The sequence below is a fragment of the Trichosurus vulpecula genome, chromosome 2 (genome assembly GCF_011100635.1).
Source record: "Trichosurus vulpecula isolate mTriVul1 chromosome 2, mTriVul1.pri, whole genome shotgun sequence".
Taxonomy (NCBI): Eukaryota; Metazoa; Chordata; class Mammalia; order Diprotodontia; family Phalangeridae; genus Trichosurus; species Trichosurus vulpecula.
The window spans coordinates 138,461,743-138,474,132 of record NC_050574.1 but is presented as its reverse complement, the minus strand read 5'-3'; the positions used below and the strand labels follow the sequence as shown (position 1 = coordinate 138,474,132).

The 12,390-nt window shown below is 36.0% G+C and overlaps 1 protein-coding gene across 1 annotated transcript in view; it reads left to right on the top strand.

Moving 5' to 3' along the window:
- The window catches only part of DDX10 (DEAD-box helicase 10), a 332,834-nt gene that overhangs the window by 198,856 nt on the left and 121,588 nt on the right, over nucleotides 1-12,390 (top strand). The window contains exon 16 of the mRNA XM_036744864.1: nucleotides 11,245-11,301. Coding sequence (XP_036600759.1) covers nucleotides 11,245-11,301 — 57 coding nt within the window. The remainder of the gene's footprint in view (nucleotides 1-11,244; nucleotides 11,302-12,390) is intronic.

Genomic DNA, 12,390 nt, shown 5'->3' with positions numbered 1-12,390 from the left:
AGGTTCATAGCTCACCTCTGGCACATAGTGGCTGAGGGAACTCAGGCAAGTTAATGGATGTCTCTTAGGCAACTCACTCTCTCCTAAGACTCTAAGTTGCAGAGAAGGTAGTGGTGGCCTGCGTCATTAGGGGGAATTTTGTCACCTCATGTTCCTCTATACTAATGAAATCATAAATTTGATTTTTATCCCTGTAAGGCTTAATATCTATCTGTAATACATTTTAATCTTTTCAATTTAGCCTAATATTCCAGACTGTCCAGATATTTTTCATTCTTGACTATCATATTAGTGTATCTCTCCCAGTTTTGTCTTTGGCAGATTTCATAAGCTTGCCATATGTTTTTTCTGAGCCATTAATAAAAAGTCTAAGCCACATTGTACAGTCTCAGATCCCGGAGCAGTCTACTGGATTCCTCCTTCCAAGATAATGTTGAACCATGCTACTGTTTGAGTCCAGCCATTTGACCTAGCTTTGAAGCCACCTTGTATAGCATGATTCAGTGAAAAGAAGGCTGAATTTGGAGCTGGAGGACCTGAGTTTGAATCGTGCTCCTCTCATTTACTGCCTGTGTGATTTTAAGTCACTGTACCTCTCTAGATTTTATTAGTTTCTGTATCTGCAAAATCAGGGTGTCAGGCTATAATATGGGTGTGTAATCTTTTTTGTGTCATGTACCCCTTTGGCAGGTGGCAAAACTTTTAGACTCCTCAGAATAATGTTTCTTTTAATTTTTAAGTATAAAATAAAATATATAAATTTACAAAGGAAACCAATTGTGTTAAAATACAGTTATCAAAATATATATATATATATATATATATATATATATATACCTAGTAAAGATGCCCTCTAAGAAAGTTTTGAGCTCTGTATCTGTGATTCTCTTCTCTAGCCCTATGGAAGGACTTTTTCAAATGGGTCACTAAAGTGTATTGGATTTTGATTCATGAAAATTTTTTTTGATACTTTCACATTGAATTTGATCTTTATGATTCTTAGGATCATAGATTCACATCTGAAAGGAGCCTTGGTGGTCTTCTAGTCCAACTCCCTCATTTTACAAGGAATGTTAAAGTACCCTTGCTCAGGGTCACACAGGCAGTTAAGTGGCAGCACCAGAATTTGAATTCAGGGTCTCTGACTCCAGAACCAGTGTTCTTTCTACTGTACCACACTGCCTGCCCCTTTTATTAAAGTTTGAAGAGTTCTGCGCATTTGCATTTTAGATTATTCTTGGTTAATTTGGATGGTATGAGGCAAGATCTGCCCCTCAGTATCAGTGTCTTGGAGCTCCCTGTTTGTGAAAGCCCTTTCGCTAGTGTAGATCATCTTCATCTTGTAGTCTGAGAGATTCCTGGGGCACTGAGAGCTTAGAATGACTTCTCATGAGATTAAAGGCAAGACTAGAACCCAGCTATTCCAGATTCTGAAACCAGCTCTCTGCCTCACAGTGCTCCACATTGTCTTCCCTTGTTTCTGTTGGTCTGGATCATTTGGTTTGTTAACAACTACCTGCTTTTCTATCTTTGCTTGTTTTTATTGTTCAGTAGTGTTCATACCACAGTTCCTGGAAGCTGCAGGAGGCTATTGTAGTTTAGTTAACTAAAATTGTTTTATGGATTAGGAAATTTACATAGATTAACTGATTTACTCAAATAAAAGACATTTTACTTAGGGAAGTTAAGATTAGAATTTATAGCTATTTAGTGGCTAGACTGTTGCTTGAACTTGTGTAATGTTAAGTTCCCTTCAGTGACAGAGATTTTCATTGCTCCCTCATTCCTCTATAGGCCTCTTGCTTTTTGCTTCCTGTCTACCATCCCCCCATGTACTGTTCCCTTGACATAGAGACCCAGCATTGGCCCCTAGCTTTGCTTGAGGGTTGAGTGTGACTAAACCATTTTTTTCCTTCTCTTTCTCAAAAGCAATCAGAAACAGAATCATGGCAAATAATTCTTTTCACTTTCAAGAACTATCAGTAAATGGTAAAGGTAAAACAGTATAATTTTATAGAGGTTGTTTTCTAATAATTGAATAGTGCTTTGAAAGATGGCAATATATTTTATCACTGAATGCTTTGGGCTTTCATGGAGTGAAATGCTACCTTTTATCATGTGATATCATTCTTGGGTCTGACGGGTTACTGAAGTTAAGATACACTTATCTTCTTTTATCTGTTATGAAAATGGAGAGGATATTAATTATGAGGTAATTCTTCTTTGTCCTTTGGAGTTTACTTTGAGTATTGTACCATATTTAGCTATGCACTTGGGTAACTTGGTCATGTAGAGATGTTGTTCCAGACTGCCTAGGTAGGGAAAGCATTTTATTAGCCTTGGCATTATGACTCCCAGTTGCTGATGCTAATAGAAAACCAGGAAAGTAACTTTTTGGAAGGAGGGTCATGGTGAGTTCATATGAAATTACACTGTTATAATCCTATATATCTTTTAACAAAATTTATTAGTGAGATAGTAAAGAATTAGATAAATATATACATATATGCATAGCTATGTATGTGAATAAGCATAATTTTTAGAACACAATGGCTGTGAGTCGTTAAATAATTGGGTATAGAGGGAAAATAAAGTTTCAAAAGAGAAAGTAAAAAGATGGTGAAGAAGAAACTTCCTATTCTTGGATTCCTTGCTGGAACTTTTTTTCATTTATTTAATGCTGACAAGGTTTCTACACAAATGAAAACAAATTAATAACATTAACTAATGGGGTAGACAGAGAGCCCACACTGATCTTCTTCCTTTTTCTGCCTTCCTGTACCATATGTCATGATTTAATATAGGATTTTCAATTTTTGTGGTATATGCATCTTATCCCTCTAACTATTTAGGAAGCTCCATAAGAGAGTGTGTTCTTGATTCCTTTTGCACTTAGCATGGTGTTTGATGTCACAGTAGATTCTCAGTGAATGCTGTTGTGTGGTTGCCTGATTTTCTCAAAAAACAAGTAACTATGTCCTCTTTGCTGGGCAAGTGCCATGTTCTTAACCCAGAAAGAAGGTGAAGGCTGCACCAAATTTCTAGAAAGTTTAAAGGTGTCTCTGTGGTGTCATGGATGTTGCACCAGTCCTGGGATTAAGCAAACTTGGGTTCACCTCCTTTTCAGAAAGCAATTTCATCTCTCTGACCTCCTCAATTTCCTTATCTGTAAAGTTGGTAGAATAGGACTTGTGGAAACTACCACATTGGGGTGTTGTGAGATTCAAGTAAGATAATGTATTTAAAATGCTTTACACACTTTAAAGTGCTATATAACTATCAATTTTTATTTTTTGCATTGTGCAGGCTTATGACCTCTTCGAATATTAGACCTACAATACACCAAAAAAAAAAAAATGAAGGGTTGTTCTTACTTGGTTCTAGAAATAAAAATGATAATAGTGTCTTTTTTTAAACTTTTCATTGATCCCAATACTAATAATACAATTAATAATCTTATTGTTATTTATCTTTTAATCTGAATCACTGTCCTTTGAGATAAGGACAATGATTATTTATCTATGCAGAGGAAGAAATAGGCTCAGAGATGTTAAATGACTTGCCTGAGATTACATAACTAATGTAAACTAGATGAAGTCAGGACAACATAGCTGTGTCTTTGATTGAGTCCAATGACCAAAGCTTTGTGTTTGGTAGAGTGAGGAAGGAACTGACAGCAGGTGTTGCATTGGTTGCTTTAATCTATTTCATCTACATCTATCCATCTATGCACATAGTATGTGTGTGTATGTGTGTATGTATATGTATGTCTATGTATATACACACTCAAATTATGATGAATAGTATAACAATGGAAAAAAGTATTGCTGTATTTATGGTGCTTATAGATTGACGTCAACCTAATTTGTATCTCTGAACCACTTTGGTAGCTGAGCTCCTAGGAGCGAGGCTTGCAGTGAGCCATACCTCATTGAAAGAATTTGTGGTAATACCATAAATAGGAATAATAGGAAGGGAGATGAAAGTTCTCTCCTTTCTGCATGATAGTTATAGAGCTTAAATCCTCATCATGGTGCCAGGACTTCTTTGTGCCCCTTTGTATGGCCTGGATGTCTGTTACTCTAAAAAATGTTATAGCTGTGCCAAGGCAAATCTGGAGTAAATTGAGTGTCCCCATTGAATGAGGAAGGGGAAATTCATGGTCTTATAATGCAATTCAAATTTTATGCAATTTTCTTCCTTGAAAATTAACAACTCAGACTAGTACTGTCTTCTACAACATCAGTGAAGTATTGTACCTTGAAATTTGATTTTCTTGTCCCCTGTGAATTTGATTTTCATTATTGAATTTAATGCTTTCCTTATAGTTAATCATTTGTAGCATAGCAGAACTAAAGGTGAAATATTGATTGCCCTGTTTTTTGTATATGAAGTAGCTCTTTCTGCCAAGCCTTCATTGAAAACCAAATGGAAAAATAAAGATCTTGAGCAGTTTGGCAAATTAAAATTATGGGATGGGGTGAACACTCAACTTTGTGTTTTAATCACCCTTCATTAAAACATTGATCTCTATAGCATGAAATAAGAATCAATTAAAATGAAGTCTTTTGATTATAATTTGTTCCTTTGTTGTCTTCTACTCGCCTCATCATCTCATTCTTCTTTTCTATTTTCCTTTGTTTTTACCATTCATTTGCTCCTCTGTGCTTAGCCCAGTGCCTAACACATACTTGGTGTTTAAGAAATTCATATTGATTGACTAACTGTTCTTTCATTTTTGAAGAAATAGAATTAGAAATAGGATTTCCAACACACTAAAATTATGTTTTCTCCCCCTTCCCCTACCACACACACTCTGTAGTCATTGGTAGTATAATATCTTCTTGACATCATTCATATCTTTTCACTTTTGTGTGCTACTCTAAATCTGTATGCTATTGTTTCCTTTTTCTTTTGCTTTTCCCGAAAGACTAAAATCATCTCTCAAAAACTTGATCTACCTCTTTTTTGCCTCTTGCAGTTCATTATAGTGCTTTTCTTCTCCCCTTCTTTCTCTCTTCATAACATTAACAAGAGGATATTACTTTCATTTCAACAAATGATTATTTAGAGATTGCTGTGTGCTAGGCATTCCACAGGATAATAGATAAATAGGACAATCTCTAGCCATATTTTGTTTGAGCAGCCTTCCATTCATTGTAGCTTTTTTTCCTAATCTAAGAAAATTTAAAAATTATTATCCAATCTTTTAAATTCTTTGTATCACACAGTTGCAAAATCTTACAAGAGGAAGAGATGTCCAAGGCCAACTAATTCAATTCCTGCCATTGTAATTCTATATTAATGTTTAATTATTTAACTGTATACTATCTAATTGCAAGTGAGTCAAGAAGAATAATATAAAAATTAGTGCTTTAAATAGTCTCTTCCTCCTAACTTTACAACACTTGAATGAAATATAGTTTGGAAGGAAGCATATTAGACTTTCGTTAGCAAGTTATTATTGAAAACTTCTGTTTTTGGCCAAAGTCCTTTTTAAAAAGTAGTAATTTGTTCAATATGGGTAATCAAGAACTTCAGTACAGCAAACTATTGGATAAAACCTCAGACATAGTGAAGAAATTACTTGGAATATGGATGACAGAGAGAGGCAACGTAGAAGGTAGAATTGAAATCAGGAACACCTGGGTTCAAATTCTACATTAGACATATAATGGCACATCACTTATCCTCTTGATTCCTGGCAACTCTTCTAAGACTTTAAGTTATAGACAAATTGCAAATCTGCCTTGATAGAGTGAGTGAATTCCCACATTGTTATGCCAATGAAATCACAGGTCCAAAAAAGGTGGCATGTGCATATCTGAAAAGTGATGAATTTGTCAGTTTAATCAATGTTGAGGAAACATTTGGTCTGCTTTTATTTTAAAAAGAGAAAAATGTTGAAAAGGGAAATTTGAACTAGGAACTTTTATTAAAGCCTAACATGGTAAATATGTTCTGTCTTTGAAATGATTAGAAGCAGTTGGTGGCACAGTGCATAAAACCCTGAGCCTAGAGTCAGGAAAACCTTAGTTTCAGATCAGGCTTCAAACTCTTACTGGTTTTGTGACCCTGCGTAAGTCATTTAAGTTCTTTTTGCTTCAGTTTCCTCAGCTGCAAATGAGGACAATAATAGCTCCTGTCTTGCTGGGTTGTTGGGAGAATCAAATAAATATTTGTAAAAAGCATTTAGCACAGTTATTGCCTGGCACAAAGTAGCAGCTATGTAAATGCCTGTTCTCTTTTCTCTCTTTCCTGTTTTGAGATTAAAAGTTTATATAAGAAAAAAAGTTTATATAAGAAATACTTTATATTTTTAGAAAGAGTATTCATGATTGCGATTATATTAACAAGTCATTCTTGGGGAACTTGGAAGAGGACCAATTATTGAAGAACTACTGGGGAGAGTTGCATGATTAAAATGGTGGCTAATAATTTTTCCTCTTACAGGAGAGTAGCTCAGATTAATTAGTTAATGTCCAAATGTACCTTTGGAGTACTGAATATTATTAATAATAAAAGAAGCAAGGACATTGTTTGACTAAATATATTGATGAGATGAAAATGTAACTTGTGGACCTGTATAACTTAATGAATTTTCTGTATAGACAGTAAAGTGTTGATGATCTGAAGTAATATTACTCTAGAGACTCTAGATTATAGTAGATGAAACTACAGCCTGAATTAAAACAATAATTATATTTGACATATAGTACTTTGAAGTTTGCAAAGTGTTTTGTATACATTATACAAATGAAATATATTTGAGTCCCACAAGAACTTTATGTAATATTACATGTTATCCCCATTTTTACAGTTGAGGAAACTGAGGCTTAGAGAGTCATTGCACTAATGATACAAAGAAAAGCAAAAGGCAGTCCCTTCTCTGAAGGAGCTCACAATCTAATGGAAGAGATAAATAGGTACAAGCAAGCTATATACAGGATAAATTAAAAATAATCAATAGAGAGAAAGCACTAATAGAGAGAAAGCGGTGGGTGGTGGTGGTGGTGGTGGTTAAAAGACTTCCTGTACACCGTAGGATTTTTTATTGGGACTGGAAGGAAGCCAGAGAAGTAGGAAGGCAAAGATGAGGGGGGAGATTATTAGAGTAAGGAGAGGGACTGTTTTATCTGAGGAACAGTAAGGAGGCCAGTGTCACTGAATTGCAGGGTATAAGGTAAAGAAGATGTGGCTTAGGTATAAGAAGATTGCTGGTGGTGGTGGGGGAGGGGGAAGCTAGGTTAGAATGGGCTTTGAATGCCAAACAGGATTTTATGATTTATGTTTTGATCCCCTCGAGTTTATTAAATAGTTAGGGCGACATGATATGGTCAGACCTATGCTTCTGGAAAATCACTCTAGCAGCTGAGTGGAAGATAGATTAAATGGGGAGATTGTCAGAGCAAGATTTGCAGTGGTGGTAATGTCAGAGCAAAGAAGGGACATATTTTAGAAATATTGCAAAGGTGAAATTGACAGACTTTGGCAATAGATTGGACATTGGAAGGGTGAGACAAAGAAGAATCGAGAATAACAACTGTGTTGTGGACCTGAGAGATTGGTAGTGCCCTTGACAGGAATAGGGAAGTTTGGAGGGGGTGGCAGCAGTGTTTTTGGAGGAAAGATATTGAGTTCAATTTTGTGCATGTTGAGCTTAAGGTGTTTACAGGCCAGCCAGTTCAAAATGTCTCATGTGTAGTTGGCGATGTGTTTAGATGTCAGCAGAGATTTTAGGGCTAGATAAGCAGATTTGAGAGGTTAAATGACTTCTTCCTTGGTACACAAGTAGTACATATTGGAGGCAAGATTTGAACCTATGTCTTTTAGACCCCAATTCTGGCATTGTCTTCACTGTGCCATGCTGCTTAAATCATAGATTTTCACTGGCTGCTTGTCTGGAGAAAAGCTGAAGGCCTGTATCAAAATACTGTGTTATTGCTTAACTTTTTGGTGTGTAGATCTTAGTATAAAAAATTTTACTCAATACAAAGTATTTAAAAGGTAGGCCAACAGGCAGCAAGCATTTATTAAGTGGTTTATATGCCCCAGGCACATTTCTATCTGGATACAAATGCAAGCAAAAAGAAAGACTGTCCCTGTACTCACAGATTTTACATTCTAATGAGAGAAGACAACATGTAAAAAGAAGCTGAAAAGTGAGGAGGTTGGTGAGGGGTTTAGAGGAGGAGGAGAAGGTGCCTATATGAGGCATGGTGGTAAAGTAAAGAGAGTCAGAAGCACAACCAAGAGGGGATGGCTAGTTTGGGTCCATCCCTAAATTGGAAGCCCTTTGATGTATCTCATCAGTGGGAGAAGGGGCTCGACATGGTCAAGGGATGTTCCAGGGAAAGGAGGAATCCTGGTGGCAAAGGATGAGCCTTAGAAGCACAGCTGGGAGGAGAACGAATGAGAGACAATGCAGTGTAGTGGATAGTTTGAGCCTTTGTGTCAGGGACACCTGGATTCAAGTCCTGTCTCTGACACATCAGAAGTCATGGAACCTTTCAGTGCCTTGGGCAACCAACGTACCAAATTTCTTTGGGTTTACCGATCTGTGTCAATGGTCGTTGATGAGCTATTTAAAAATATACTGTGTGCCTAGCACTTTGTCAAGTAGTTTGAGGAATTAAAAAATACTCAATGTGATTTCTACCTCAAGGTCTGTGATGGAGCAGGTGTTGTTATTGTTTGATCTTCAGACCGTACCACAATGCTTGACACATAGCAAGAGCTTGATAAATTTTTTCCCCCCAGTCATTCACTCATTGTACCCCCAGGGCTTAGCATTCTACTAGTAAGTGCTTAAAAATGCACAATGATAGTTGTATGATTATGAACAGCATTGACTAAAGTGTATTATATATAGTATGATGATGCTTTCAGGGGCTTTTTATTGTTTAGATATTCTCAGTCCTGTTTACTCTGTCCCTTCTCCCTCCCTCTCCTCCCAGGACCAAATTGTTAATTCGTTTGTTCTCCTGTTACATTGCTAGCTGTTAGTTGAGTCACTTTATGTATTTCTACCCCCTTCTTAATGTTTTCTTTTGTATCCCTTGTTCCCATCATGGTGCTTGGCATATGGGAGGAGTTTAATAAATGCTCAGTTGACTTACTGTTCTACTTCCAGTTTCCCTTCATGGTCTCTAATAGTAAAGTAAGGCAAAACTAATGGTTGCCCCATTGGGAAAACCACGTAATCAATTATTGTTCGTATAAGTAAGTCAAGATATCTTTTGTGTTTGAGGAGGGATAAAATGCATGGGCTCTGTGATAACTATTTTCTTTGGATTTTCAAGCCGAGGTAATTTTTTCTCTTCTAGTTTTATATATTTTGGAAATTTGGAGGAAATAGAAGCATCTCTGTTTCACAGCTAGCATCACTGAAAGAGGCTATCAATCATGTGCTATTCTAGCAGACTATAAACTTTTTGAGGTCAAGGACCACTTTATTTTTGTCTTGTATCTCCAGTACCTAGCACACTGCCTCACAAATAGTAGGGTCTATTAAATTGTCTAATCTAATTTACTACACTAGATTTAACTTTTCTTCATATCTTCCCAGTTTCAGGGGAAATTATCTTATCCTTCACTTGGAATTACACCGGTTTTTTTGTTTAGTCATTCAGTTGTGTCCAACCCCATTTGGGGTTTTTGTGGCAAAGATACTGCCATTTTGTTCTCTAGCATATTTTACAGATGAAGAGCTGAGGCAAACAGAGTTAAGTGACTTGCCCAGGGTCACACAACTAGTAAGTGTCTGAGGCCAGATTTTAACTTAGGAAGAGGAATTTTTCTCAGGCCCAGCACTCCGCCACCTAGCTGCCCCATTACACTGGTTAGTGACCTGTTACTTAAATCAGAAATCCAACAAATTTACTTCTAAAGAATGGTGGGATAGCTTTTGTTATCCCACTTTTACAGAAAAGGATACTAATATGCAGAGACATTAAGTAACCTGCCTGAGATCATACTTATGTTAAATAGTAGGACGACTCTTAGAATATTTTCTACTGTCTTACTCTTTACATCCTATCACTTTGCCTGTGAGTACTCAAGAACAACCTGTCTTTAAAAGTTTTATAAATCCGAATGTCTGTGTGTGAAACATCTATTAGTGATAGAAAAAGGAAGAGTTGGTCCTCTCCAGCCCATTTGAGGTTGTCACAAAAGGAATCAAATAGCATAGATGACAAGGTGTCAAATTAAGTAAATATTCATAAGAATTATAGGATTCAGGTCTGGGAGATCTTAGAGATCATCTAGTTTAATTTCATTCAACAGATGGAAGAACTGAAGTTTGATCTAGCTTAGCAGTACGCTTGGGGTTACATAGGTAATTAGCAGAGTTGCAATTTGAATCTAGTTGCTCCTTTGATTCTAAACCAGTGCTCTCTCTACTGTCATCTTGCCTTTAGCCCAGAATGATTGATACTTTAAAAAAATAAATTCAAATTATTATGGAATTTTGATGGATCTGGTCATCCGATAAAAAGTATTTCCTTACATAATTCAGTGTTTGTGTGTGTCTTCATATATGAATATCTCTCTCTCTCTAAATATACACACATACACACAAATAAATCTTATGTGAGCATATTTGAAGTGCTTTTAATTTTATATCTTGTTCATACATTTATTAGACATTAATGTTGTTTCTGCAAATAAAAACCCAAACTTTGGCTTAGTCATTAGCAGCAAACCATAAAATTGGCAGTTGCAGTTTTATAGTAGAATTCACAAGCCAGAAGTTGCTTAGATATATAAAATAACATTATTTTGAACTATAAATGGGACAATTTGCAAGGCTGAATTTTTTTAACATTTCTTTTGGTTTTGGTCTTCTTTTACATTTTAGGCCATCTTCTTTGCAAAATTCTGGATAAATGTTGTCTAGTCATTGGAAAACTAAGTGAATTATAAGAAACTTGTATAATAACATTCTTTACAAAAGTGACTCCCTACATATCAGAATATTTTAATTCTAGTTTTATTTTGAAAGAGATCGTAGTCTTCTTGAGGAATAGAAGGTCAATGAGTGTTGTTTCTATATTCTTTATACATTCTCCTTTTCAAGATAGAATGTTAGAGTGGAGATGCATTATTTTGTGGGGGCTTTCCCCCTTACATTCTAGGTAGACAGGTACTAGGATTTAAGAAACAGGATTTTAATCTATCTCATCTCCAAAATAAAGTAGGTTAATAGGTTACTAACAGTTATATTTTTCTTTTCCTCTATAGGAAAAAAGGCTGAAAGAGAAGGAATCCAGAAGAGAAGCAAGAAAGAAACAAGCAAAGGTAAGGGTTTTTATTTTGACCAGAACATTGAGGTTAAGATTGAAGTGGAGCTTATCTATATTCTTTCCAGGGAAGTAATTTTATTTTAAGTCTTTTCCTTTTCCTTTAGTGAGAGTGGAATTAGAGTTGTGTTTAAGCCAGTTTCTTCTTTATGTTTACCTGTCATTTTCTTTTTTTGTTTTTCTTTCTGTTTCTGATATGACTTGGTTACATAGGTGAGGGGAATGTGAGTTTATTACTTATTTGTTTCTGATTATATATTTCTCCCCTTTCCTTTTTCTGTATGAGTGCATGCGTATTTTCCCAGTACCCTCCAGGAATCCCAGTCTGCTCTCTTTATTGCTTCCAAAATGTTTTAAACTCCAATGGCTTAAGGCTAGATGGATGGGCTTATGAGTACCCTACATGTGAACAGTTAGCTTTGAAAATGTTAAGTCGTATTGGCTCACATTCTAAAATTCAGGGTAGAAGTTCTACATCCCACATGCTTAATAGGAATATCCATCCACACAAACTCTCAGTTGCGCATGTATAATTGTAAATATACTCTGTGTGTGGTTATAATTTTTCTCTGGCATGTTTAGTACTGCAGTGGGTTGAGCTTGTGCTGTGCTAAGGACATTCAGGTGAAATGATTTCCTAGAATGGGGGCTGCATAACGTATGTCATTTCTCATATAGTATCTCATTACGTTTTGCCTGAATAGCCATGATTTCTTCTTGGCAGTTAGCAAAGATCTGACTCCCTTGAGTAAGCCCATAATGTTCTTTGTCAGATTTTTCTATGCTGGCCATGACACTAAGAGAACAAAGTCTAAGATGATAACTCATGCTATAGTTCTGAAGTAGGAAGCAATTACTTTACAGTATAAGATGAAAAGACTGCTTATGCTCAGCATTAAATATCACTCTGTCTTCAGAGGTGTCTCACAAAGAGAGCTATGCCATATGCAACTTGACTGCTGAATCATGTGCTCTATTTTGCATATACTTTTAAAACAGACATGCACCACTGTGGCATAAAAATTAGATCCCAGGGGTTATATAGTACAAGATATTTAAATTTAGTAAGCAAGTCCAAGCCTAATGA